Here is a 23524-nt window from a genome sequence, read left to right on the forward strand (position 1 = left end):
GTCACGTGTCACGTATGTAGTCTAGTGGGATTTTTCCACCGAGGCAAAGGCTAAGGTTGAGGGCAGTCATCTTGTGCAGGCCCAAGCAGTCTCTCACACTCAGTCATACACACTGCATGTTCAAACTGTTTTTAGATTTTGGAGGTTTTAATCTTGAAAATTCTAATTGATTTTAGAAATTCTTGAATCTTTTGTGTGTGTTTGTGTATATTGCTCTTAACTTGCTTTTCTACATGGTCACAACCGCTTGCTGTGCATTTTTAATCTACTTGTGTGACACAATGAATAATGTAATCTTTTAGGAAAATATTCAATATCTGTAGGTTTGGTGTTAGCTTTTTTCTTGTGAGATAAGAGGGTGGGATGGCCTCAGAAAGATCCTTCTTGTGCTAGTTGGTAACCAATTGTTAATTTAACATGTAACAAATTTAATGATTTGAAGGTGACAAACCTTCAAATAACTGACCAGATCCAAAGTTAAGAATAGTGCTGTCTCCTGCCTTGCCTCTTTTGGTTTACTAATATAAAATACATAAATTCATAGCCTGGCATAAAGATAAAATTCTTGCTTTTAGTAATAAAATGATCTCTGAGAGATATGTATTTAATTATAGTGTAATCCAATTTTCATTTCACATCTTTTTTTCTTGTAGTAGACCCAAATGATTTGTACATCGTAGAACCTCTCAAGTTTTCTCCAGAAAAAAAGGTAATATCTTCTTCTATTGAAGTTTGTTGGTATGTTTAATGATAATATGATGGCATAGGATGAAAGGTATAATATAACCTTTACTTACCATTTGTTTTCAGTGGTGAAAGTGATGTGGTGATAGTGTAAATAAATGTTTACAAGGCTCAACAAACTATGACCCGTGGACCACTGTGGCCTGTTTTGTATGAGGGAGCCAAGAAGCATTTCCTCATTTTTAAAGGATTAAAAAATAGAACAAAGAATATGCAAAAAAGATAGTAAGAGACCTTCAAAGTAATAAAAGAAAATGTTTACAGATCTTTTTTAAGTAATACTTATTATTTACTGAGAATCTTGTGTCAGGGACTGTGCCTCAAGATGGTAATAACCACACCTTTTAAATTAGAAAAGTGCTTAAAAAGACGCACTAAATAGGTGGCAAAATTCAGAATCTTTTGCTACAAAGTCTGCTTTTCCATTTTGCCTCTCAAATTAAATTATACTTATTTTCATTAGTGGCTTTAGAGCCAAATAGCTTAAGGTTCATTTCCAACTTGTTCATTTAGTACTTTGTAACTTGGGCGAGGAACTTGTCTTCTGAACCTTGGTTTTCTCATTTAGTAATCAAGGATCAACCTTTCTGGGTTAACAGGGTGTATATGAAAGTAACCAGTATAATATCTGACACATAGTAGGTAGATGTAAAGATTTTAGCTACCAATCCACAGTTGGCATGTAAGCAATTAAAATGTTTGATTTAATAGCATTTACAAAATGGGAGAGCGATGCTATTCTATTAATAGTGTGTGCTTGCATATGTGTGTGTGTGTGTGTGTGTGTGTGTGTGTGTGTGTGTGTGTGTGTGTGTGCGTGCGCATATGTTTATGTTTTACTTTTCACCAGGTGGTGGCACTTTCCTCCTGCATTTACTCAGCTCTCTTGGGTATTTATTAAGATAGCTTCTGGAGATCTAATTCCTGTCCTTTTATTTGTGTTACAGAAGAAACGCTGCAAATACAAAACTGAAAAAATTGAGACCATAAAGCCTGCAGATCCATTGTACCCTATAGCCAATGGAGACATAAAAGGAAGAAAGCCCTTCACGAACCAGAGAGATTTTTCTAACATGGGAGAAGTTTATCACTCTTCTTATAAGGGCCCTCCATCTGAGGGAAGCTCAGAAACTTCATCGCAGTCAGAAGAGTCTTATTTTTGTGGCATTTCAGCTTGCACAAGTCTGTGCAATGGACAGTCCCAAAAGACAAAGACTGAGAAGAGGGCTTTAAAACGAAGGCGGTCTAAAGTACAAGACCAAGGAAAATTGTTAAAAACTCTAATACAGACTAAGTCAGGATCATTGCCGAGTCTGCATGACATAATCAAAGGAAACAAAGAGATCACCGTGGGAACATTTGGTGTTACGGCAGTCTCGGGACACATCTAATATTAATTGAACTTTTCATACTGGGGACTTTTTTTGTGTTCTTTGAAGAACAGTCTGTGGTATTTGAAGGGATTGGGGGAGGAAGAAAATATAGGGAGAAGTATTCAGAAATTATGGTTTATGCCTTTTTAAAAAGTAGATGGGGTTGTGTCAATCTTGGTTAATGAGCTACAGTTTTACAAGGCTGATCACTTCCTATGATGGTAGAGCTTTTATAAAGATGTTTTTTCACAGATTAATTACTGGGACAGAAGTAATTTGGAAGCCCAGTTCCTTGGGTGGGATAGGAATGAAAGCCTAACCCTCTTCCTTTAGCTTTGATCCTATTTCTTGTACCTTCCCCATATTTATGTGCCTTTTGTCTATTTATAATGCCACTGGAAGAGGAGGGAGAACTTTTTCTGTCATTTGATTTCTTTTATAACTTTGTTAGGTTTTTGAAGCTGCAAACACTACAAGGTTTTAAGGCAGTCTGTGCCGGAGGTTCGGCAATGTGAGTCAGACAGTGTAAAGACTTGCAGACCAGGTCTTGTTTAGCAAACTCACTGGAAGTAAGCATTTGCTGAAAGAGTTCAGAGTGTTCTTTTAGGTAAATGGTGATTCTCTGAATGTTTTTTTCATTTACTATATTTGGACAGGATTACTTTTTAGTTACTAACTCAATGAGAAAAAAAAACAAGATTTTTTTTCTTGCACCTGACTGGTGTTTGCAAACAGTTTTTTATAAATTCACCTTTAAACACAACCAGTTGTGAAGGTTTCTTTAGCTTTGTTACGTTTTAAACATACAGTAAACACTAATCCTCCAGACTTTCACATCACCGTTTTCTAGTACAAATATAAAAGAGTTTGAAGGCTTAGCGGCTGAGTCAGGTCTCATGTGGTGTAATCACTGCCTGTATACATTTGTACAGAGCCAGCTAGTGAGTTTGTTAAGCCTTATCTAATCAGTCAAGTCTAAAGGGATTGTCATTCCTTGGTGTTTGCTTTGTATTGGCTACAATGTGCAGAGATAACGTATGTATGGTGTCAATGTGTTTGTCTTTATTTGTCTTATTTTTCCTTTAAAAATTGGCAGTGACTGTATCTGTGCGCAATGATTTCTTAGTGTGTGATTGTACAGTAGTGAGTGAAAGTGAAACATGTTTCTTTTTGAAAGGGAGAGGATTGACCATTTTGTGTTATGAGATTTAAGTTATAACTTATTGAGCACTTTTAGTAATGACTTTTCTAATACCTTTCTTAGGGTGTTATTTGTAATGTGACTTATTTAAAGCCCTTTTTGTTTGTTTAAGTTGCTGCTTTAGGTTAACAGTATGTTGTAGGAGACTAAAATTTTTTTCTGGTCTGCACATTAGCCATTCAGAGCAAGAGGGCCTGGTTGTATAGAAGCCCCTTGAAAAAAGGTCCACATGAGAACGGAGTAGAGTGGGAGGTCACACCGTCTGTGTTGTGGAGAGAAGACTCAGTATGTAACTACAGAGCTGTAGTACCATTAGAAACTGTGAATTTCCAAATAAATCTGAACACTTGTCTTTATTAATTACTGGTTCTTCCATCCTTGAAAGAAAATGCACACATTTTCAATTTCTAAACATAGACCTTTTTTTGCCACTTTTAAAGTTAAATACATCATCTCTTTAAATTGTAATCACATTCCAGTTGACTACAAACTAATGTATCTTCACATGTTTTTCTCTATACAATCACAGAAACATTTTGCACACACCAAAATGACACTTTCGAATATTTAGTAGAAGATATTCGTGTGCTTTTCTCTTATATTAAGTGCCATCTTTAAAACTAGTAATTTTTAATTTTTCCATATCAAATAGCCTAATAATGTTTGCAATTTGAGTTTTGTTTTTCCTCTAGGATTATAACTACATAAAAGGGGAAAAAATAGGTAAAGAAAATTCTTGCCAGTAGATCTGTGTCTAGTTAAGGAGCAAACCACACAAGTTGAACATCCCTAAACTGATACCTAGAATGTTCCAAAATCCAAAAGTTTTTTAGTATTGCACAATTTTTGGACCTTTTGGAGGATTTGGAGCATTTTGGTTTTCAGATGGGATGCCTATCCAGCAGATACGCACATTTTCCAGAATTGAATGAGACACCTGGTCTCGAGCAGTTTAATAAGATATACTCAGCTAGTGTATATATCTGGAAGGGTTTTTGGTATTTATTGATGACCAACCTTATTTCTTCTGCTGTCAATTTCTTCAGACATTAAAATGGTATGAAATAAATTTACCAGACTGAAGAATTAATAAGGGCAAGGATGCAAAATTAAATGGTTCTTTTAATTGGAGTTTTAAAAAATATATGTATTGAGGGTGTACAAAATTTGAAGAATTAAGTGGTCTTATGAAGTTTGTTTGATTAAACAGCAGGTGTTTGTTCCACACTGTTAGCCAGCATCACTCGCCTTTCCCCACCAAGGATTTCTTCTGCCTTAGCAACCACTTCCAACTCTGTGCCTCCAATTACTATGCTTATCCTGTGACACTTATTGATTTCCCAGTTTTAGATACGTGCCCACTTTGCATCATGGACTCATTGGTACAGACATGAAATACATCAAATGTGCGTTTGTTAACCTAGTTGAATAAATCTATCAAAAATCATAGAATGTTAAGTAATATACCTTAGAAATACTGCTTTTTAGCTATATTCCATAGAATAAACATTCACATACTTATTTCCAGCTTCATAATTTGAAAATTTTCAAATTCATAGAAAAACTGAACTCATACCAGATTCATCAGCTAACATTTTCAGCTTTCTATTCATATTGGCATGTGTTCTTATGTGTGTGTGTGTGTGTGTGTGTGTGTGTGTGCGCGCGCATGTGCGCACATTTCGGGGATGAACTCCTTAAAAGTAATTTGATACATGGCCCTAAATACTGCAGCATGTGTTTTTCTAGAATAAGGACATTCAAACATCAAAGCTGTTTTTATTTCTTTAAGTAGGTCAAGTCTTAAATCCCAGACAAATGTGTTCTAACACTTTTAAAGTCTTTATAAGCAAAAAATTTTATTTTTTTTAAGTTAATGAAAAACAGGTTTTAGCCCTAGAATGGACCAAAATAGCCAGATGCCCAGGAGGTGGTAGGTCAGTTTAAGAGCAGATTCTCTTATTTGCCCTTTGCCTTTTAAGATGAATTTGATACCAGACAAATCGTAAGCTCACTGAGCATCAGGTTTCTCATCTCAAAGCATTGTTCCAAGTATAAAGTATACTAATAGGCATCATATTCCTAGCATGTAGTACACACTCAGTGTAAAACACCGATGTCTAGATGTTCAGTGTTCTCATCTCTGGCTTCTATATATCTATCAGCAGGAGTCAAGAAAGAAGGTCTTCATTCTTGGTGTAAGGATGGATCATCTCCAGCGTCAGCATACATCATTGTGTGAAAAAAGGTCAGCAGGAGTTTTGAGCCCATTTTCTTTGACCTTCCCCCTCTCCCCACAGTACTAGGAATTAAACTCCGGGCTTGCTTGCCTTTTTTTTTTTTAAACAAAATCTTGCTAAATTGTTTAGGCCAGGTTAGGCTCAAATTTTCAATCCACCTGGCTCAGCCTCCCAGAGTGCTGGGATTACAGCCATGTGCCACCATACCCTGCTCTCACCCTCTCACCCACATTCTTGTGGTCACTCATTTCAGTACTGTTTCATGATTCTTGATTTCAGTGTCTGTCTTACTTTATTGTTTTTTGTTTTTTGTGGGGTTTTTGGTACTGAGGATCAAACTCAGGACCTTGCACATGGAAGGCAACTCTGTACCACTGAGCCAAATCCCTGGCCCTGTCTTTTTTGTTTCTTAGTCTCTTACCTTTTTTCTCCAATGATCTTATTTTCCAAACTATATTAGCTACTTAGTCCAATGAATAAGTGATTAACACTATACATAATCCTTTCTTAATACCAATTTCAAGCATCCAACTCTGACCACTATCTCCCATGTTTTCTAGCTCTTGTGTCCTCACCTCACACCCTAACTCTTAAGAATTTCTTTATCTCACCCAGGTCTACAATTTAGTCTGCACAATTCCTTATTCTCTTTAAGTCCTTACTCTTAGCAAGTTTGAATTCCATAGTCTTTCTTATTTAATTTCTTTGTCTCTTGCCTTCATATATTTGCTCAGAAAAGCAATTCCCTAGTGAAATCTAGTTTTCTTCTACTGCATATCTGTGTCCACAGAACTAAGACAGGCCAGGGAGAATCGTGGTGACTGTTCTCATTTCAATTTAATGAATATTGATCTCAAATATTCCCTTTAAACTGCTGACAGTCATACTATATTTTCTCAGCCCACTTACCTATTGTCCTGCACTATTTCAGGCTTTCTCCCGAAAAGGCATTTCCCTGTCCTTATGTCAGCTGGCGACCTTTCTATGTCACTGAGAAAAGATAAAAATTACCAAGACCTTCTCATAAGCTCCCCCTCCCATCATTTATTCCTTTCTGGCTCCTGGGACCCATTAACAGCTGTAGAATCTCGGCTGAGTCCTGGCTGCCCCTTTCAGGCAGCCTTCCTGGAGAGCACTGAATTTAACTCCCGCCAGAAGGCTGTAACATGTGATCCATACTTTGTCTCCAGAAGAACTTGGAATGCTGCCCAATCCAAACAGTACCAAACTTTTTGCTCACACTATCAAAGTAGCCAGAAAGCCTTTGTGTCAATGTTTACATTTTCTGGGTAGTAGACTCTTCTTTACAGAGTGTGGGGTGGGGTGGGGGGATTGCAGGAGAACCAATTTCAAGGATTAGGCCAGTGGAATTTGTCCCATAAAGTCTGTATTTTGTAGTCACAGCTTGATTAGACCTAGGATTTAGAAATACACTAAATTCATATTCTCAATACCTACTTGGGACAGAATGTTGCACTTAATATCCTCTATTATTTTTAAAAATAGTATCAAAAAGTTACAGAATTATATTTTCTAATGGCTTTAGGAGAAAGAAACAAATTATAGGAAGCAAACTTCTTAATGGAAAAATCCCAGCACTCTGGGAACTTGGATGATGCAAAAGGATCTCAGGTTCAAGCCCAGCCTGGGCAACTTTGTGATTTAGCAAGCACTAACTCAGAACAAAAAAATGAGAGGGGGCTAGAGATCTAGTTCAGTGTGAAGGCCTTGACTTCATTACCCAGTCCTGATTTTTTTTTCCAGTGGGTGGGGTAGTTGGGGCATAGTATGGGGAACTGGAAGTTGGAAGAGAGTCTGTTAAGAGAAAATACTCAATTTAGAAGAAGGTGCTGACAATATGTATAGTATGTAGTTACCAGATAAGAATATGAGTCCTTTCAAAGAGGTGTTTTATTCAGTGAAGCAAAGTGAGTAATTTTATAAACAAGGTCTACTATATCTCTTTACCTTAAGGTGTCAGGAAGTCTACAGTGTCAGATTCTAAGAACCAGGCAGTGATCAGGAGAAGTAAACAGTATTAATAGCAGCAGTAAAGACAAGTCGTCTTTGCCTAGAAGCAGGCAATCAGAATTCTTATTTATTGGGGTTTGTGGAACTTTAAAAGACAAAGTACAAAAATGACTCAAAATCCCCACATGAAAAAGAATATTGATTTGAGGGAGGCCGAAATGCTAATATGCATCAGACAGATCAAAGAGCCTCTTCTTTAACAATATCACAACAGAGAATGGAAATTGCGGCTATTTTTTTCCCAAGAGTCTCTAGTCTCCTAAACCTCCAGAAAATTTGTTCATAAGTCCCACCCCTGCTGTATTAGATCTGATCTGCATATCTCTGTGTCTAAGAGCAATGGAACTTGTCAAGTTGCTTAAAAATAACTGAAATTTTTACCACAAACCATATTTCCTATATCAGGCTGGATCTAGCACAAATGCTGTCTGCCTAATGATAGTTATATCAAATTAAAAAATGGGCATTTTATACTTTATTTTCTTTACAATGACATTGATTACTTTGAAGTCTTCTGCTGTCTATTTGATTGTGATAATTTTATGTTTTTGTATGTTACCAAGAGAGAACCTGGTGCTGGCTTGACTACTGTTTATCAATCATATGGTTGCTCTGTAAACTAATTCATAGACTATTATTTCTCACAAAGAAACTATCAGGTATTCCATGTTTTAAAACATGCTTGTGGGTTTGTATTTCCATTCTGCAATATTTATAGAAGTGGAGTGTAACTAAGAGACAGTCTGTTGAATGAAATTTAAGGAATGATTTATTATCTCCATTATTTTTGCTGAGGAATATTGAATTATTCATCCATTTCATACCTCCTTCAAGAGAAATTACAGGTGCGCAAACCTCCAGTGGTAATTAAGTTGAGTTACTCCCCCCCACCAATTTGTAATTTAGTCACTTTCACCATATGTTTTATAAACCCAGGGCTCTTTCTCCAATGAAATTATCTTTCAAGCTGTCTTACTGGGAAATGGAAGCAATGGTGATGGACGTTGTCAGGGATGGGTATGAACTGAGAATGGGCATCAGAAAGGCGTTTCATCCAGAAAGAACCCAAAGAGGCCTAATGGTGTAAATTTAAATGAGCTTCAGAGTGACAACTGGTCATTGACCTCATGGATTTCAAATTTATTTTCCAGGTTGGAGGCAATTAGATTTTTTTCTCTCTTCATTGTAAGAAGATTATATAGTCATCAATTATGGAATCATCCTCATGGGTTGCTCTGCTCACAAGATTGGTAGGTGTCGGATCTCCAAGTACTGTCTTGTCTCTTTGTAATAGGACCATGTTTGAGATGACAGCACGTAGTATTCAGGAAGTAGCTCTTGCCTCTCACATACAAATAGAACCTGCAAGGGTAGGAGGTTTTATGCCCAAATACACAAGAGTGGCACAGACATGTGGGACCATCAAGAAAAAGGACAAAAGAAATAAAACAATGTGGCAAACTTGTCAAAATGTGGTGTCTAATGACAAGGGCCTTTGGAGGAAGTTAAATAAATGAGAGGTAAGGACCTTTGGAAACAGTGACAGTTCACTGATGACAGAGATCAAGAAGAATGACTATCCCATCTCATCCAAGGGAGGTGAGAAGAACATCGTGACAAGGGGTGGAATGCTGGCTCAGTTAGCAAGTTACCTGGACAATTTTACCAGCATGAAAACTAATCTGGGCCACAGTTTCTGATTTAAGCCTGCAGGGATAAATGTATTTAAAATGTTTTCAGCTCTACCCCATGTGGGAAAACAGACGTAGAGTAGCACCCCTCTCCCCAGGGTGAAAGAGCAGACCTGTAATGGAGAAGTGTTACTTTTCCCCCAGGGGAACATGACACAAGGCAGTGGAGGCAATGACTAACCAACTGGCCCAATCCTGAACTCTTGGATGAAGACAACACCTGGGGATAGAAGGGACCAACCAGACCCCATGACTGTCAACAAACTAAGTTCAACAGCCCACTTGAACCTCTGCTTTACAGCCTACATCCAGCAGAGAACAGGGTTGACCTCATTCCCCGTTACTAGTGAGGACAAGGATATGCCTTGGCTTGACTCATAACCACAGTCTGGGGAGTTAACAAAGGGGCCTCCAGTACAAGGAAGGGCACCTCAAAGACCAATAGGCAATAAAAGGCATAAAAAAATCATTTCTGGCTGGATCTCAACACTGCAGATCATGGAAAGAAACCACTCATTCAATAACACAGGATATTTTTCATTTTTCTTTGACTCATTCTTTTTTTATTGCATTGTGTGTTGTGTTTATGTTTTCTTCATTGGGTTTTTTTTAAGGATTTGGATTTTTCTCCCACTTTATTTTTTTCTACTTTAGGTCCTTTTCACTTTTATTGTTTTCACTTCTAACTTTTTTCCTCTTCTAATCTGTTTTTGCTGTTTGTCTTTCTTCTTTTTCGTTCTTTCCAGCAATTGTTCCCTATCATTATTTCCTTTTACTCAAAGGAATCCCATCTTACTTTTCTTTTTTTTAATTTGATTTTTGCTTTTATTTTTTATCTTTTATTAAAGATTGCAAACATACATGACAACAAGAAAGATACTAAATAAAATTTCAAATATACATATATATGACAGCAAAAAAAGAATATGAAATAAAAACTTATGCAACACAGACTGATAATCCACATACACTATTAGTTTGATGTGATCTTCAAACATATGTTCTTTCTCATTTTCTTTTCATATATTTTTGAAATAATGTATTTACAAATAAAACAAAGTTACGAATTATAGTTGAGAAACTGTCCTCAAAATTTTATGATTTATTAACTCCTTGGTTTTATTAATTTGATAAATATCATATGCTTGTTGATTGTATCACTTACATTTTCTAACAAAACTTCCCACAGAAAAGAAATATACTTATATTTGAAATCCAAAAACAACTAAGAGTTCACATTTTTAAGATATTTTTCTGTTTCTATTTTATTATATCCCATACTTATTTTTATTATATTTTTATAAGCATGTAATTTAGAGAAACCATAAGGTTGGCAGAGAAACTATCAATGTGCCAAATATGCAAAATCCTACCACATTCATGACCATTTTTCTCATTTAACAGTGCACACATAATGTGTAAAAACATACCCCCCACACATATACACAATACGTATTTTCTACAATACAATATATACTTTGGTATAATAAAACAGTGCAGTGTTGTGTGGAATGTTTGTGATTTGAGAAAAACAAATACCATCTTTGAGGAAGTTGGAGAATTTGTAATATGTACCAGATACTGAATATTAATGATTTATTACCCATTTATTTAAGTATAATTATGATAAAATTTACTTAAAAATTAACATTTGTTATCAGTAGAAAATAGGTACAAAGATATATTGATAACATAACAAAATTTGTCTTAACAAATTTCCAACCAAACAAGTTGTAAAGGCAGAAAAGGAAGGCAAAGATGAGAGAGGAGAATGATGGATGGACCTTAATACTTTTCATACTACTCATACATACAGATTTCATAAATTCTCAAAAAAGCAAAGAAATTGAGAACCAAAATAACTCAATTTGGTAGACCAACATATAAAGACAAAGATTAATGTGTTGATAAATTTTTGAAATATGAAATGTAAAGCCTGAGATTTAGCTCAGTAGTGCTGTAACTGCCTAGCCAGAACAGTGTGCTGAGTTTAATCCCCAGCACCAGGGAAAGAAAAAAAAGAAAATGAGCATATGTGCTTTCTAACATACTGAATAGATTGAAAATAAATTATTTGTTATCTCTTCCTCTTGAATTGTTCCCTTCACAAGGATGTAGTGGCCTTCTTTGTCTTTCAATCAGTTTAGGTTTGAAATTTACTTTGTGAATAAGATTGCTGTCCCTGCTTTTTTCTGGGCTCCTGTTGCATGAAGTTTTCCATCCTTTCACTTTCAGTCTATGGGCTTCTTTTTGCACTCGGTGTGTCTTGTATACAACATATTATTGGATTTTGCTTCTTAATCTATTCTACCAGTCTGTTTCTCTTGATTGGTGAATTGAGGTCATTGATATTGATGGTTATATCTGATATGTACTAACTTATTATTGTCATGTTTTTATTCGCCTTCTCCTTTTAGTTTCTTACCTTGCCTATTTGATTTGCTCTGTTGGGCCTCATTGTGTTGTTACCTTCATTGTCTTTTTCTAGGATATTGTTTAGAATTCCCTGTAATGATGGTTTGGTATTCATGGAGTTTCTCAGGTGTTCTTTACCCTGGAAGTATCTTATTTCCCCATCCATTTTGAAAGAAAGTTTTGCAGGATAAATCAGTCTAGGTTGGAGATTGTTTTCTTTTAGTACTTGAAATGTCTCATTCCAGGCTCTCCTTAACCTAAGATTTTGTGTTGAAAAGTCTGCTGTGATTCTGATCGGCTTTTCTTTGCATGTGATTTGTTTCTTATCTCTTACTGCTTGTACTATTTTGTTCTTCTGTTGGGTTTCTGGCATCTTGATTATTATATGTCTAGGTGTAGATTTGTTTTTTTTTATTGTGGCTAGTTGGAGTCCTATATGCCTCACTTATCTGTATGTCAGATTCTTCCCCTCTGTTTGGGAAGTTTTCTATAATTCTGTGAACAGCTTTTTTAAGTCATTTGCATTTTCTCCTGCCACTTCTTGGATTCCTATCAGTCTTATGTTATTCTTTGCATCATCTAAGAGTTGTTGGATCAATTTCTCATGGTCCCCTGCTGTTTTTAAGAGACCTCTCTTTTCACAGTCACTGACTGACTGCAATTTTATCTTCTATATCTGAGATTCTATCTTCGGACTCTTTTATTTTGTTGCGAACACTCTCAATGGAGTTTTTAATCTCCTGAATATCTGCTCGAATCTGCCCTGTGGATTCCATTTCTTTCTTATATTGGGCATGTATTGTTTCCAGTTCTTTCCTATGCTGGGCATTCATGGCTTCTGTCATGGTCCTGAGCTCATCTATTTTCCTCTCAGTTTCTGTTATAGAGTCTCAAATTATAACTTTCATTTTGTTCGTCATCTCTATGATTATCTGGGAAATTACTTCTGTTTTAAATTTTTCTAGAGCCTGACTGATCAGTTTTGTTACTTCCTGTGCTTTGAGTTCAGGGTGTCCTGATGGCTCACTGTCAGACTTTTCGTCCTCATTTGCCCCACTGTTTGCCATTGGTGAACTGGAAGTCTGTCCCTGTATCTTGCTTAAGCATTTTCTCATTTTTACTATTGTTGTTGGGTTGTTCTTCGTTTAACCTTTAGGTTATTACTTAAATCTTCCTGATATAGTTGGGCTTCAGCCCATGGGTCTCTAATGACTCATAGACATTCTCATTTTCATAATACCAAAGAAAACAGCTCATTGAATCAAGCACAATCCTTTATCCTAATTGATACAATCAGCACCACAATATGATCAAACACAGCTTGCAAATTGACCACTTGTGGTAGTCATCAGTCTATCACCTTCAAACCATGTGAACTAAATTAAAATCAAGAAATCTAAAATATGTTTGCAGTGAATAAACTTTTCAATAAGGATATTTACCATTTAGGATGGGGGCTTAAGACAGAGTTAGGACAAGAGGAGTAGATAAGTAAAAGAATTAGAGAAGGTTTCACATGAAGCCAGAGATGTAGAATGACCACACATTCATCAGGAAACTATTAAATTCAAAAGGGATAAACAAGTATAATAACCCTTGAGTGAGGTAGAATGACAGAAAAGAACATAAAAGAGGAAAAAAAATCTGAGGACAGGAGCAAAAACAAAAAGGGAGATGAGGGATAATATGGTGGAGCAAGAGACTGAGTTGGAGAAAGGACAGAAAAAAAAGAATTTGCAGAGTGGAATGAAAAAAAAAAGGAGTTTGAAGGGCCTCTTTCAGACTATATCACTGCTGTCATAATATACAACATGCACTGCCATGTGCAGAGCCAAGTACCCTGATCTCAGCTAGCTGGTGGCAGAACCCCACTACGCAGTCTGACCTCAGGCTGCAAGGCCCAGACTAAGTTCCCTGACCTCCTGAAGGGTTGAACTCCACTCAGTTCTACTACAGATTTCCCCCGCCCCTTCTTGAAAGATGTTCAAAGTTGAGAGCGCCGGAAAATACCCTTTATGACCACCTCTGCCTCTACAGAGTAGGTCTAAAGACTGGCACAATAGGAGGTCTGAAAGTGCGGTGGGGGGGGGGATTCAGGGGCGTGCACCCTACCTTCCTGGCGCTGAAGATGGCAGCGGCGCCCACAGGGGAGGTTGCAGAGCAGGCTCTCTGGCACTAGAGATGGTGGCAGCGGTGCCCCTTTTTTCTTTCTCATATCCCATTGATTAACTTAAAATTTTGCTTTTTGTTTCATTTTCCAATTAGCCAATGCCTCCACCTTTACTAGTATAACTATTAAGCTTTATAAATCCATAGATAGTTAACTTTATGATATTGCTGTTGAATGGTGTACTATTGTTAGTAGAGGTAAAGTTTTCCCATTTAGTAGATATCTTCTATAGGTCAATATCAGGTCAATATTTGGTTTGTCATTGTGTTTATACCATAATTATAGATCTTTTCTGTAGACAAGCATGGTAGTTTATTGATTCCTAGTGTCCTTAAGGTTTATTGGTCCTTAGGCTCCTTATTAGGGTATTCAGTTTGTATTTATGCTATAGCTGATAATTAATTTTATTACTATAGCAAAGCTGTCATAGCTATTGGTATTAAATGGTTTTCTTGAGGTGCCAATATCTAGATTGCTTAGGGGTCATTAATAATAATGTAGCCCATTCCATGAAAACTGGGTATTGTGACAAACATACAGAAACCTCTTATCTCAAGTAAACAGAAATGGTTGGATCCTGGGACTGAGGCAAAGGCCAATAGTTATCCGTGCCCAGAGAATAACACTGAAAAGTAGACACTAACTAAAGAGGTTTCTATGCTACAAATAAAACTTTCCATTACAATAAAACCACAAGACTCAACACAAAACAAACAATAGAAACATAAGACAAGCCAACAAAATGCCTCCAAAACCTCCTAAATCCCCTAAAGCTGATCTATGGGGCATTGAAGGTGAGAAAACCAAAAGTCTCAGACCCAGATTATTCAAAATGGTGTCAGGGAAGATAACAAAACTGTCAACAAGTCAATTGACAAGGTAACAGAACATACAAGTAACAAAATATTGGGACAATTAAAAAGCATTGATAGAAGAGCTAAACAAAATGGTGCAAAACATGCATGACCAGGATAGAAAAGGATTAGAGTCCATAAACAGGCTCCAAATATAAATTCAAGAGATTAGAAATTCTATTGAAAGCATGGGCATCAGAAGTGGACAGACTCAACACTAGAAGACAGAGCTGTTGCCAGGGACCAATTAATAAGAGACATCTTTTTGCAAGAGAATATGCCTCAACAGCTCCTAGATGATACAAAGAAGACTAAGGATAATTGGAATTAGTCAAAAATCAGGATGGCACAAACAGCCTAAAAAACCTGTTCACTGTAATAATAGCTGAAAACTTTTCAAATAAGGTAAGGTAAAAATATTTAACGTACAGATAAGGCAATAGAACCCCAGATAACTGACCAGATAAGAACTTCCAGGACCAGGGATTTAGCTGAGTAGCACAGCACCTACCTGGTAAATGCAATGTCCTGAGTTTAATCCCAGTACCTAAATAAATAAATAAATAAACAAACTTCCCCACAATAGATCATAGTCAAACCCCAGAAGTCCAGCGCAAGATCAGAATCTGAAAAGCAGAGAAAAGGAATGAATCACTTATAAATGAAAACCTACTAGAGCCGGGGATTTAGCTCAGCAGTTCAGTGGTCTGCCTTGCAAGCGCAAGGACCCGAGTTCAATCCCTGGTACCAAAAAAAAAAAAAGAAAAAGAAAACCTATTAGAATTACAGCATTCTCCTCAACATAATCCTTAAAAGCCAAGAGAGCTTGGTGTGAAGTGTTTCAAGCCCTAAAAGAATACAATTTCCAACCCAGGCTGACATTTCATGCAAACTATCTTTCAAAATTGATACAGAAATAAGATACTTTCATGATAAAGAGCACCTAAACAAATGACCACCAAAGTAGCACTCCACAAAATTCTCAAAGATACTTTAGAAAAAGACAAAAAGTCCAACAGAGCAAACCATGTAGAATGAGCAATTAAGTAGTTGTGAAAGATAAGGAATCAACATAGAAAAATAAGGCAATTGACAGGAGTAACTCAGTACCCACAGGCAATAACTCTCAATGTAAGTGGTCTCAATTCCCCAATCAAAAGGCACAGACTAGCAGAATAGATAAGATACAAAATCCAACAGTATGCTGCATACAGGAAATACATTTAATCAAAAAAGAAACAGACTAAAAATCAAAGGAGGGAAAACAAAATACATGTAACAGAAATCCCAAAAAGGAGGTACATTTGGACAAAGTAGACTTCAAGCTAAAACTGATCAAATGGAGCAAAGAAGGTCACTACATCCTGGTTAAGGGAATGATCCAGTAGGAAGTTGTAACAATTATTAATATATTGCACTGGACAGTGGGGCAGCCAATTTCATAAAACAAGTACTACTGGATAAAAGATCAGATAAACACCAAGCATTCATAGTGAGGACCTCAATACTCCACCATCACAAATAGATCAACTAGACCAACAAATCAACAAAGAAATAACAGAGTTGGCCTTCAGTCATCTCTGATACTTTTCAAAGGACAATGCCTGTAGTTTTCATGAATTATGGAATACTGGGCACCACCCTTTTGTGCTCTTTTGCTCTGCTGCTACCCATCACCCAGAGACAGCCAAGGCCATAAGTTCCAGAGACCTGAAAGCCCCACTGGCCTACAGGTTCCAAACAATTACCTGGTTGACAAGAACTATATCGAAAGGTATTTGCCTTCACAAGCAGTATTTGAAACAGTCTTAAACCCACCACCTGCCGACTTCTATCTTAAGAAAAGGAAAAAGCCATTCTGCCAGAAGTGAAGAAAACTTTAGGCAAGTAAGGTCCTGCCAATGTGAAAGACACCACAGGAAGTGGAGCTACAGATAGTAAAGATGATGATTTTATCTTTGGATTGAGGAGGAGAACGAAAGCAAAGAAGCTAAGATAGGAATGACTTGCACAGTATGAACCCAAGAAATCTATAAAACCTGCACTTATTGGCAAGTCTTCTATCTTACTAGATGTGAAACCTTGGGATGACGCAGATATGGCAAAATTAGAGGAGTATGTCTGAAGCATTCAAGCAAATGGCTTGGTCCAGGGTTCCTCTAACTAGTTCCAGTGGGATATGAAATTTAAAACTTCAAATATAGTGTGTAGTTGAATATGATAAATTTGGAACAGGTAGCACATCATTGCTTTTGAGGATTATGTGCAGTACAAGGATGTGGCTGCTTTTAACCTGACCTAAAATTAATCCTTGATTGTTGCACTGCGTTAAAAACTTTAAAGATAAAAAAATTACCAGAGTTGAACAGAAACTTCAAATAGAATAAAACAAACTAAGATATCTACATAGTGTTCCACCTAACAACAGAATGCATTTTTTTCCAGCAGCACATGAAACTTTCTCCAAAATAGATAACATTCTAGTAAATGTATCATTTAAATAAATGTAAAAGAGGTAAACCCTGTGCGATGCCTGCTGGAAGAGACCCGCAAGATGCCCAAGACCATGAGTAGCCTGCCAAGACAAGCACAGTGCAAGCCCAGTAAGATGCCCAAACTGTGGAATACACCTGCCAGGGGACCAGTGCAGTGTGCAGGGATCCAGACCTCCCATGGCAGAGCACAGAAAGGCCATTGTTCTGAGCTCAAGAAGATGGTGCAGTGGTGATCAGCAGAGAAAGCATCTCTCCAAGGCTGCTTGTTGAGAATTGAAGCCCAAAGGGAGAACAAAGAGAGTTACTGCAATAAAAATGGGCAGGACTGCAGCAATAGGTGAGTTGTTGGGTTCGTCTTCCTCTTCCCCTTTCCCTTCCCCTTCTTCTCCTCCTCCTCCTCCTCTTATCTCTCATTTTTTGTTCCTCTTTTGTCCTGTTTTATATTTTCTTGATCTTATTTTTATAAAAGTATGGATATGGTTTCCAGTTTTTGTTGCTATTAGTGTGTTCTGTTGTTTTTGCTCCTTCTTTTCCTCTTGTCTTCACCAGTTTCACAAAGGTTGCATCATCTTCCTGTGTCCTCTAGCCTTCTAACCTTTCCCTCTCCTACTATTTCTCTACCTCCTAACTCCTAAGTCTTTATCCCAGAGGATAAATTCACTATATTGAAGGGCTTATTTACTGCAATGTATTTCTGGTTGGTTCTTGATTTTGATACACAATCACAAATCTAGTTCATGCAGTTACAGATGACAGATTATAGTTTGTCAGTTTCTAGGCTGTTTTTGATAGTATTGTTGATGCTGATTGTATTACTTTGCCCAAGGTGATATGGTTGTTCTAATCAGTTGTTCTTGGCATACCAAGACTGGATCACTAAGCCTAACAGACCAAAATCCAAAGGTTAGCTAGACCTGGAAGACAACCTGAGAAGTAGCCAATCCCTAAGGGTTCTAAATACTAACAATAAAGATATTCTCAGTAAGCAATATACAAGCATCAACTCAGGAATTAAACCAAAAACATCATCATCAACAACAAAAAATAGATATGAGAAGACACTTAAACAAGATGCAAACCCAGATTTCCAGCTCACCAAAGGCAAATCCAGGGGGCAGTGAGGTGGAACAACCTGAAAGTCAACCACCTGGATTCCCTGTACTGGTAACATGGGAAGTAACAAAACAAGTCAAAGAGGCTCTGGAAAAAAATGAAATCAGAAATAATTTATCAGATAACAACAGAGATGGTGACCATAATTAAAGAAGATTAGTAACTCTAAAGCAGTTACAGATTTTTAAAAAAAATAGAGGAGCTGAGGAAAATGATGTGAACCATGAATACCCAGCATAGGAGAGAAATGGAAAATATACAACACATCTAAGCAGATAAATTTCCAAGAGATTTAAAATTCCATTGAAAGAGGGCTGGGGGTTTAGTTCAGTGGTTCTGCCACCTGCCTTGAAAGTGCAAGGACCCAAGTTCAATGCCTGTTATCAAAAAAACAAAAACAAAAATTCCAGTGAAAGTTTCCACAGCAGAATAAGTGACTATGAGGACAGAATTTCAGATATAGAAGACAGGATTGAAGTTAGTGAACACAAAAAGAAAGATTTTAAAAAAATATCAAGGGACCATGAGAAATCAATCCAACCACTACTAGACGATGCAAAAAGAATGATTTAAGGTTGATTGGAGTCAATGAAGGAGTAAGAGATAGTGCAAATCACATAAACTATTCACAGAAGTAATCACAGAAAACTTCCCAAACAGGAAAACAATTTGACATAAAGATAGGTGAGACATATAGAACTCCCAACAGGCCATGATCAAAACAAATGTAAAGCTAGGCATATAATGTAGTCAAGATTCCAGAAAGCCAACAAAAGAACAAAATATTGAAAGCAGTTAGAGAAAAGAAACAAAGCACATAACAAAGGAAAGCTCATCAGAATTACAGCAGACTTCTCAACACAAACCCTGAAGTCAAGGACAGCTTGGAGTGAAGTATTTCAAGATCTAAAAGAAAAGAACCTCCAACCCAGAATGAAGTATCCTGCAAAATTCTCTTTCAAAGTTGATGGAGAAATAAGATACTTTCACAACATACAACACCTGAGGAACTTCATGAATATCAAACTAGAACTCCAAAAAATTCTAAACAATACCCTAGCAAAAGACTATGAGGGTCACAATTCCACGAAGCCCAATAGAAGAAATCCATCAGACAAGGTAATAAATTAAATGGAAAGCAAGGGTGAAGAGACAACAACAGGAAAAGATGACAAGGATAAGTCAATACATAACAGTTATAAGCATCAATGTCAATAGTCTCAATTCACTAATCAAAAGAAATAGAGTGGTAGAAAAAAAATCAAGAAGCAAGATTCAACAATATGCTGCATGCAAGAAACACTTCATTCAAAAAGAAATTCTTAGAAGGTCAAAGGATGGAAAATAATACTCCATGCTACAGAAACCTGAACAAAAGCAGGGGTAGCTATCTTTTTTGCTAACAAAATGGATTTCAAACCAACACTAATTAAGAAAGACAAAGAAAGTCACTACCTCCTTGTAAAGGGAACAATCCAAGAGGAAGAAATGACAATCATAAATATATATGCACCAAATTCTAGTGCACCCAACTATATAAAACAAATATTAACAGACATAAAAAATCAAATAAGCACTAAAACTATAGTAGTGAGGGACCTTAATAGCTCACTGTAACAAATATACAGATCAAACAGACAAAAATAATAAACACTAGAACTCAACCAAACTCTTGAACAAATGGACTTAATAGATGTTTACAGAGTGTTGTACCCCACAAAATCAGAATACACATTCTTCTTACCTGCACATGGGTCATTCTTTTTTTAAAATTAATTTTATTGGTACATTTTAGGTATGAAATATATGACATTCATCATTGGATATTTGCACCTTTACATAATCCATCTTGGTTCTTTTTTTTTTTTCCCATTCCCCTGCCCTCCCTTCTACCCCTCCATCCTTCCCTATCTACAAAGACTTTGTTTCCATTTTTTCATGTTAATTCCATTCCCTTCTTTCCTTTCCCCTACCCCTCCCATGTCCCCTTCCCTTTTGCCCCTTTTCTTCCTGTTTCACATTATCTATTATACCTTTTAGTCCTTATTTACACTTTCAGTTTCTCATACTAGAGAAACTATTCAGTATTTACACATGTATCCTATTTATTTCACTTAGAATCACCTCAATGAGCAGCCATTTAGCTATAAATGTCTAATTTCTCATTTTTATGGCTGAGTAGTACTCCATTTTATTAAAAACACACATTTTCTTTATCCAGTCTCCAGTTGATGGGCAATTGGGCTGCTTCCAAGTATTATCTATTACAAATTGTACTGCTATGAACATAGGTGTACATATGTCACTGTGGTATTATTTTGATTCTTTGGGGAAGATACCCAGCAGAGGAATGGCTGGGTCAAATGTGACTTGCAATCCTAGTTCTTTGAATATCTCCATACTGATTTCCACAGTGGTTGCACCAGTCTATACTCCCACCAGCAGCAGAGTGCTGTTGCACACCAGTCATTCTCCCAAATAGACCACATACTGGAACATATTTAAATAAAGCAGAGGAATTGAAGTTATCGCCTGTGTATTATCAATTCATAGTGCAATGAAATTGGAGATCAGTAGCAAAAGAAACCACAAGAACTTCATAGACATTTGGAAATTGAATAACACCCTTGTGAACAACCAATGGGTCAAAGAGGAAATTAAAGAAGAAATTAGACTGTTTTTACAGTTAAAAGACAATGCCAGTACAACATACCAGAATATGTGGGATGCAATGAAAGCAGTCTTATGAGGGAAATTCATAGCAGTAATTATTAGGAAAACAGAGCCCAAATAAGTAACCTAATACTAAACTTCAAGCTTCTAGAAAGAAGAGCAAGACAAACCCAAAGCTGTATAAGGGAGGAAATTATAAAGATCAGAGCAGAAATCCATGGAAAGGAGTTGTTTCTCCAGTTGCTCTCTCAATCCTGTACACAAACAACCAGATTGAGAGAGCAACTGGAGAAACAACTTCTTTAACAATAGCACTGAAAATAATGAAATACCTAGGAATCAGTCTAGTGAAGGAAGTAAAAGACCTCTACTCTGAAAACTACAACACTCTGAAAAAAGAGATCAAAGAAGATATAAAATGGAAAGACATTCCTTGTTCCTGGGGAGGAAGAAACAATGTAGGGAAAATGATTCCTCAAAAACTGCTATATAGATTCAATGCAATCCTGATTGAAATCCCAACAATATAGTTCACAGAACTAGAAAAAACTATCCAAAAATTCATTTGGAACATAAAGAGACTCAGGATAGAAAAAGCAATTTTAGGCAACAAACACAAGGTAGGGGTATTACAATCCCCAACTTGAAACTATACTATAAACCTAGTATGATAAAAACAGCATGGTACTGGAAAAGAAAAGACCCAAGGATCAATGGAACAGATCAGAAAATGCACAAACAACTCCAGCCATACTCAGCCCATCTTTGACAAAAGAGCCAAACACCCTTACCGGAGGAAAGATAGCCTCTTTAATAAATGGTGCTGGGAAAACTGGGTTTTAACTTGCCAGAGATTAAAACTAGACCCATATTTCTCCCCATGCACTATACTAAAATTAAAATGGATCAAAGATCTAAATATTAAGACAAAAGCACTAAACTTGCTGGAAGATAGGTTAGGTAGAACTCTTGAAGACATTGACATATAGGAAAACATTTTATGAACAAAACCTCAGTCACATGGGAATGAGCATTATAAATCAACAAATGGGATCTCATTAAAAAGCTTCTGCACAGCAAGAGAAACCACCAACAGAGTGAAGAGACAACCCACAATGTGGGGAATTTTTTTTACCAGCTGTTCCTCAGACAAAGGACTACTTTCTAGAATAACTTAAAAAAATCAGATCCCTCAAATTTAAAGACCCAGTCCAAAAATGAGCATCTGAAATGAATAGACATTTCTCAAAGAAGTAGAAGCAGCAAATAGATAAATGAAAATGTGTTCAACATCACTGATCATTTGAGAGATGCAAATGAAAACAATGCAGAGATTCCCCCTTACTCCAGAAAGAAATCAACAAATAACAAATGCTGGCAGGTCTTTGGAGAAAAAGGAACCTTTCCACTTTTGGTAGGAGTGTAGACTGGTGCAACCACTGTGAAAATCAGAGTGGAGATTCCTCAAAAACCTAGGAGTAGAGGTCTCACTTGAACCAGCTATTCCCTTCCTGGGTATGTTCCTAAAATAATTAAAAGCATTATACAACAATAATATATGCACACCTATGTTTATAGTAGCATAGTTTGTAATAGCTAAATCTTGGAAATAGTCCAAATGCCCACCATCTGGTGAATAGATAAAAAAGATGTGTGTGTTTTTTTAAAAAATAAAATGGAGTACTACTTGGCCATAAAGAGTAATAAGCTAGAGACATTATAGCTAAATGGATGGACCTTGAGACCATACTCTTAAGTGAAATAAATAGGACACTCGTGTCAATACCAAATTGTTTTTCTGGTATGAGAAATTGAAAGTGTAAATGAGGCCCAAAATATATAGTAGATAGTGTGACATAGGGAGAAAAGGTTTAAAGAGGAAAGGGAACTAAGGAGAGGTGGTGGGGAAAGAAAAGAAGAGAAAGAAGAAAATGAGAAAAAAACACAAAGCTTTTGTTATTTGAGGGAATGGAAGGGTAAAGGGAGGGAATGTGAATGCAAACAAACAAACAAACCAAGAACCAAGACATACGATGTACAGGTACAAATTCCCAATGATGAATGCGATCAAAGTGTATACCTAAAATGTGCCAGTGAACTTGAAAAAAATTTAAAAGAGCTGAAATTATAACATGATTTTATCAGACCATAGCACAATGAAGTTAAAAATCAATGACAAAAGAAAATGGAGAGATTATACAAATGCATAGATATTAGACAATACACTCTTAACTAGACAGTGGTTTAAAGAAGAAATCAAGAAAGAAATGATAGTTTCTAGAATTAAATGCTAGTGGCAGTACAACATACCAGACCTTACAGAACACAGTGGAAGCAGTTCTAAGAGGGAAATTTATAGCAGTTAATGCCCACATCACAAAACAGAGGCAGCCCAAATTACCTAAGAATGCACCTCAAGGTCCTAGGAAAAGAAGAACCATCCAAACCAAAGCTAGCACAAGGAAGAAAAGTATAAAAATCAGCACAGAAATCAATGACACTGAGGCAAAAAAAAAAAAAAAAA

The 23524-nt window shown here is 36.6% G+C and overlaps 1 protein-coding gene and 1 pseudogene across 4 annotated transcripts in view; both read left to right on the top strand.

Annotated features, from left to right (window-relative positions):
- The window catches only part of Suco (SUN domain containing ossification factor), a 72178-nt gene extending 68508 nt beyond the window's left edge, over positions 1-3670 (top strand). For all 4 annotated transcript variants that reach the window (XM_010635616.2, XM_010635619.2, XM_010635618.2 and 1 more), the window contains 2 exons: positions 654-709; positions 1692-3670. In XM_010635616.2, coding sequence (XP_010633918.1) covers positions 654-709; positions 1692-2135 — 500 coding nt within the window. In that variant the 3' untranslated portion in view covers positions 2136-3670. The remainder of the gene's footprint in view (positions 1-653; positions 710-1691) is intronic.
- Positions 3671-16222: 12552 nt separating this feature from the next.
- Positions 16223-17603, top strand: LOC104870176 (annotated as a pseudogene).
- The last annotated feature ends 5921 nt before the right edge of the window (positions 17604-23524 follow it).

This window comes from Fukomys damarensis, unplaced genomic scaffold (assembly GCF_012274545.1).
Source record: "Fukomys damarensis isolate Sample0158 unplaced genomic scaffold, DMR_v1.0_HiC HiC_scaffold_11, whole genome shotgun sequence".
Lineage (NCBI taxonomy): Eukaryota > Metazoa > Chordata > Mammalia > Rodentia > Bathyergidae > Fukomys > Fukomys damarensis.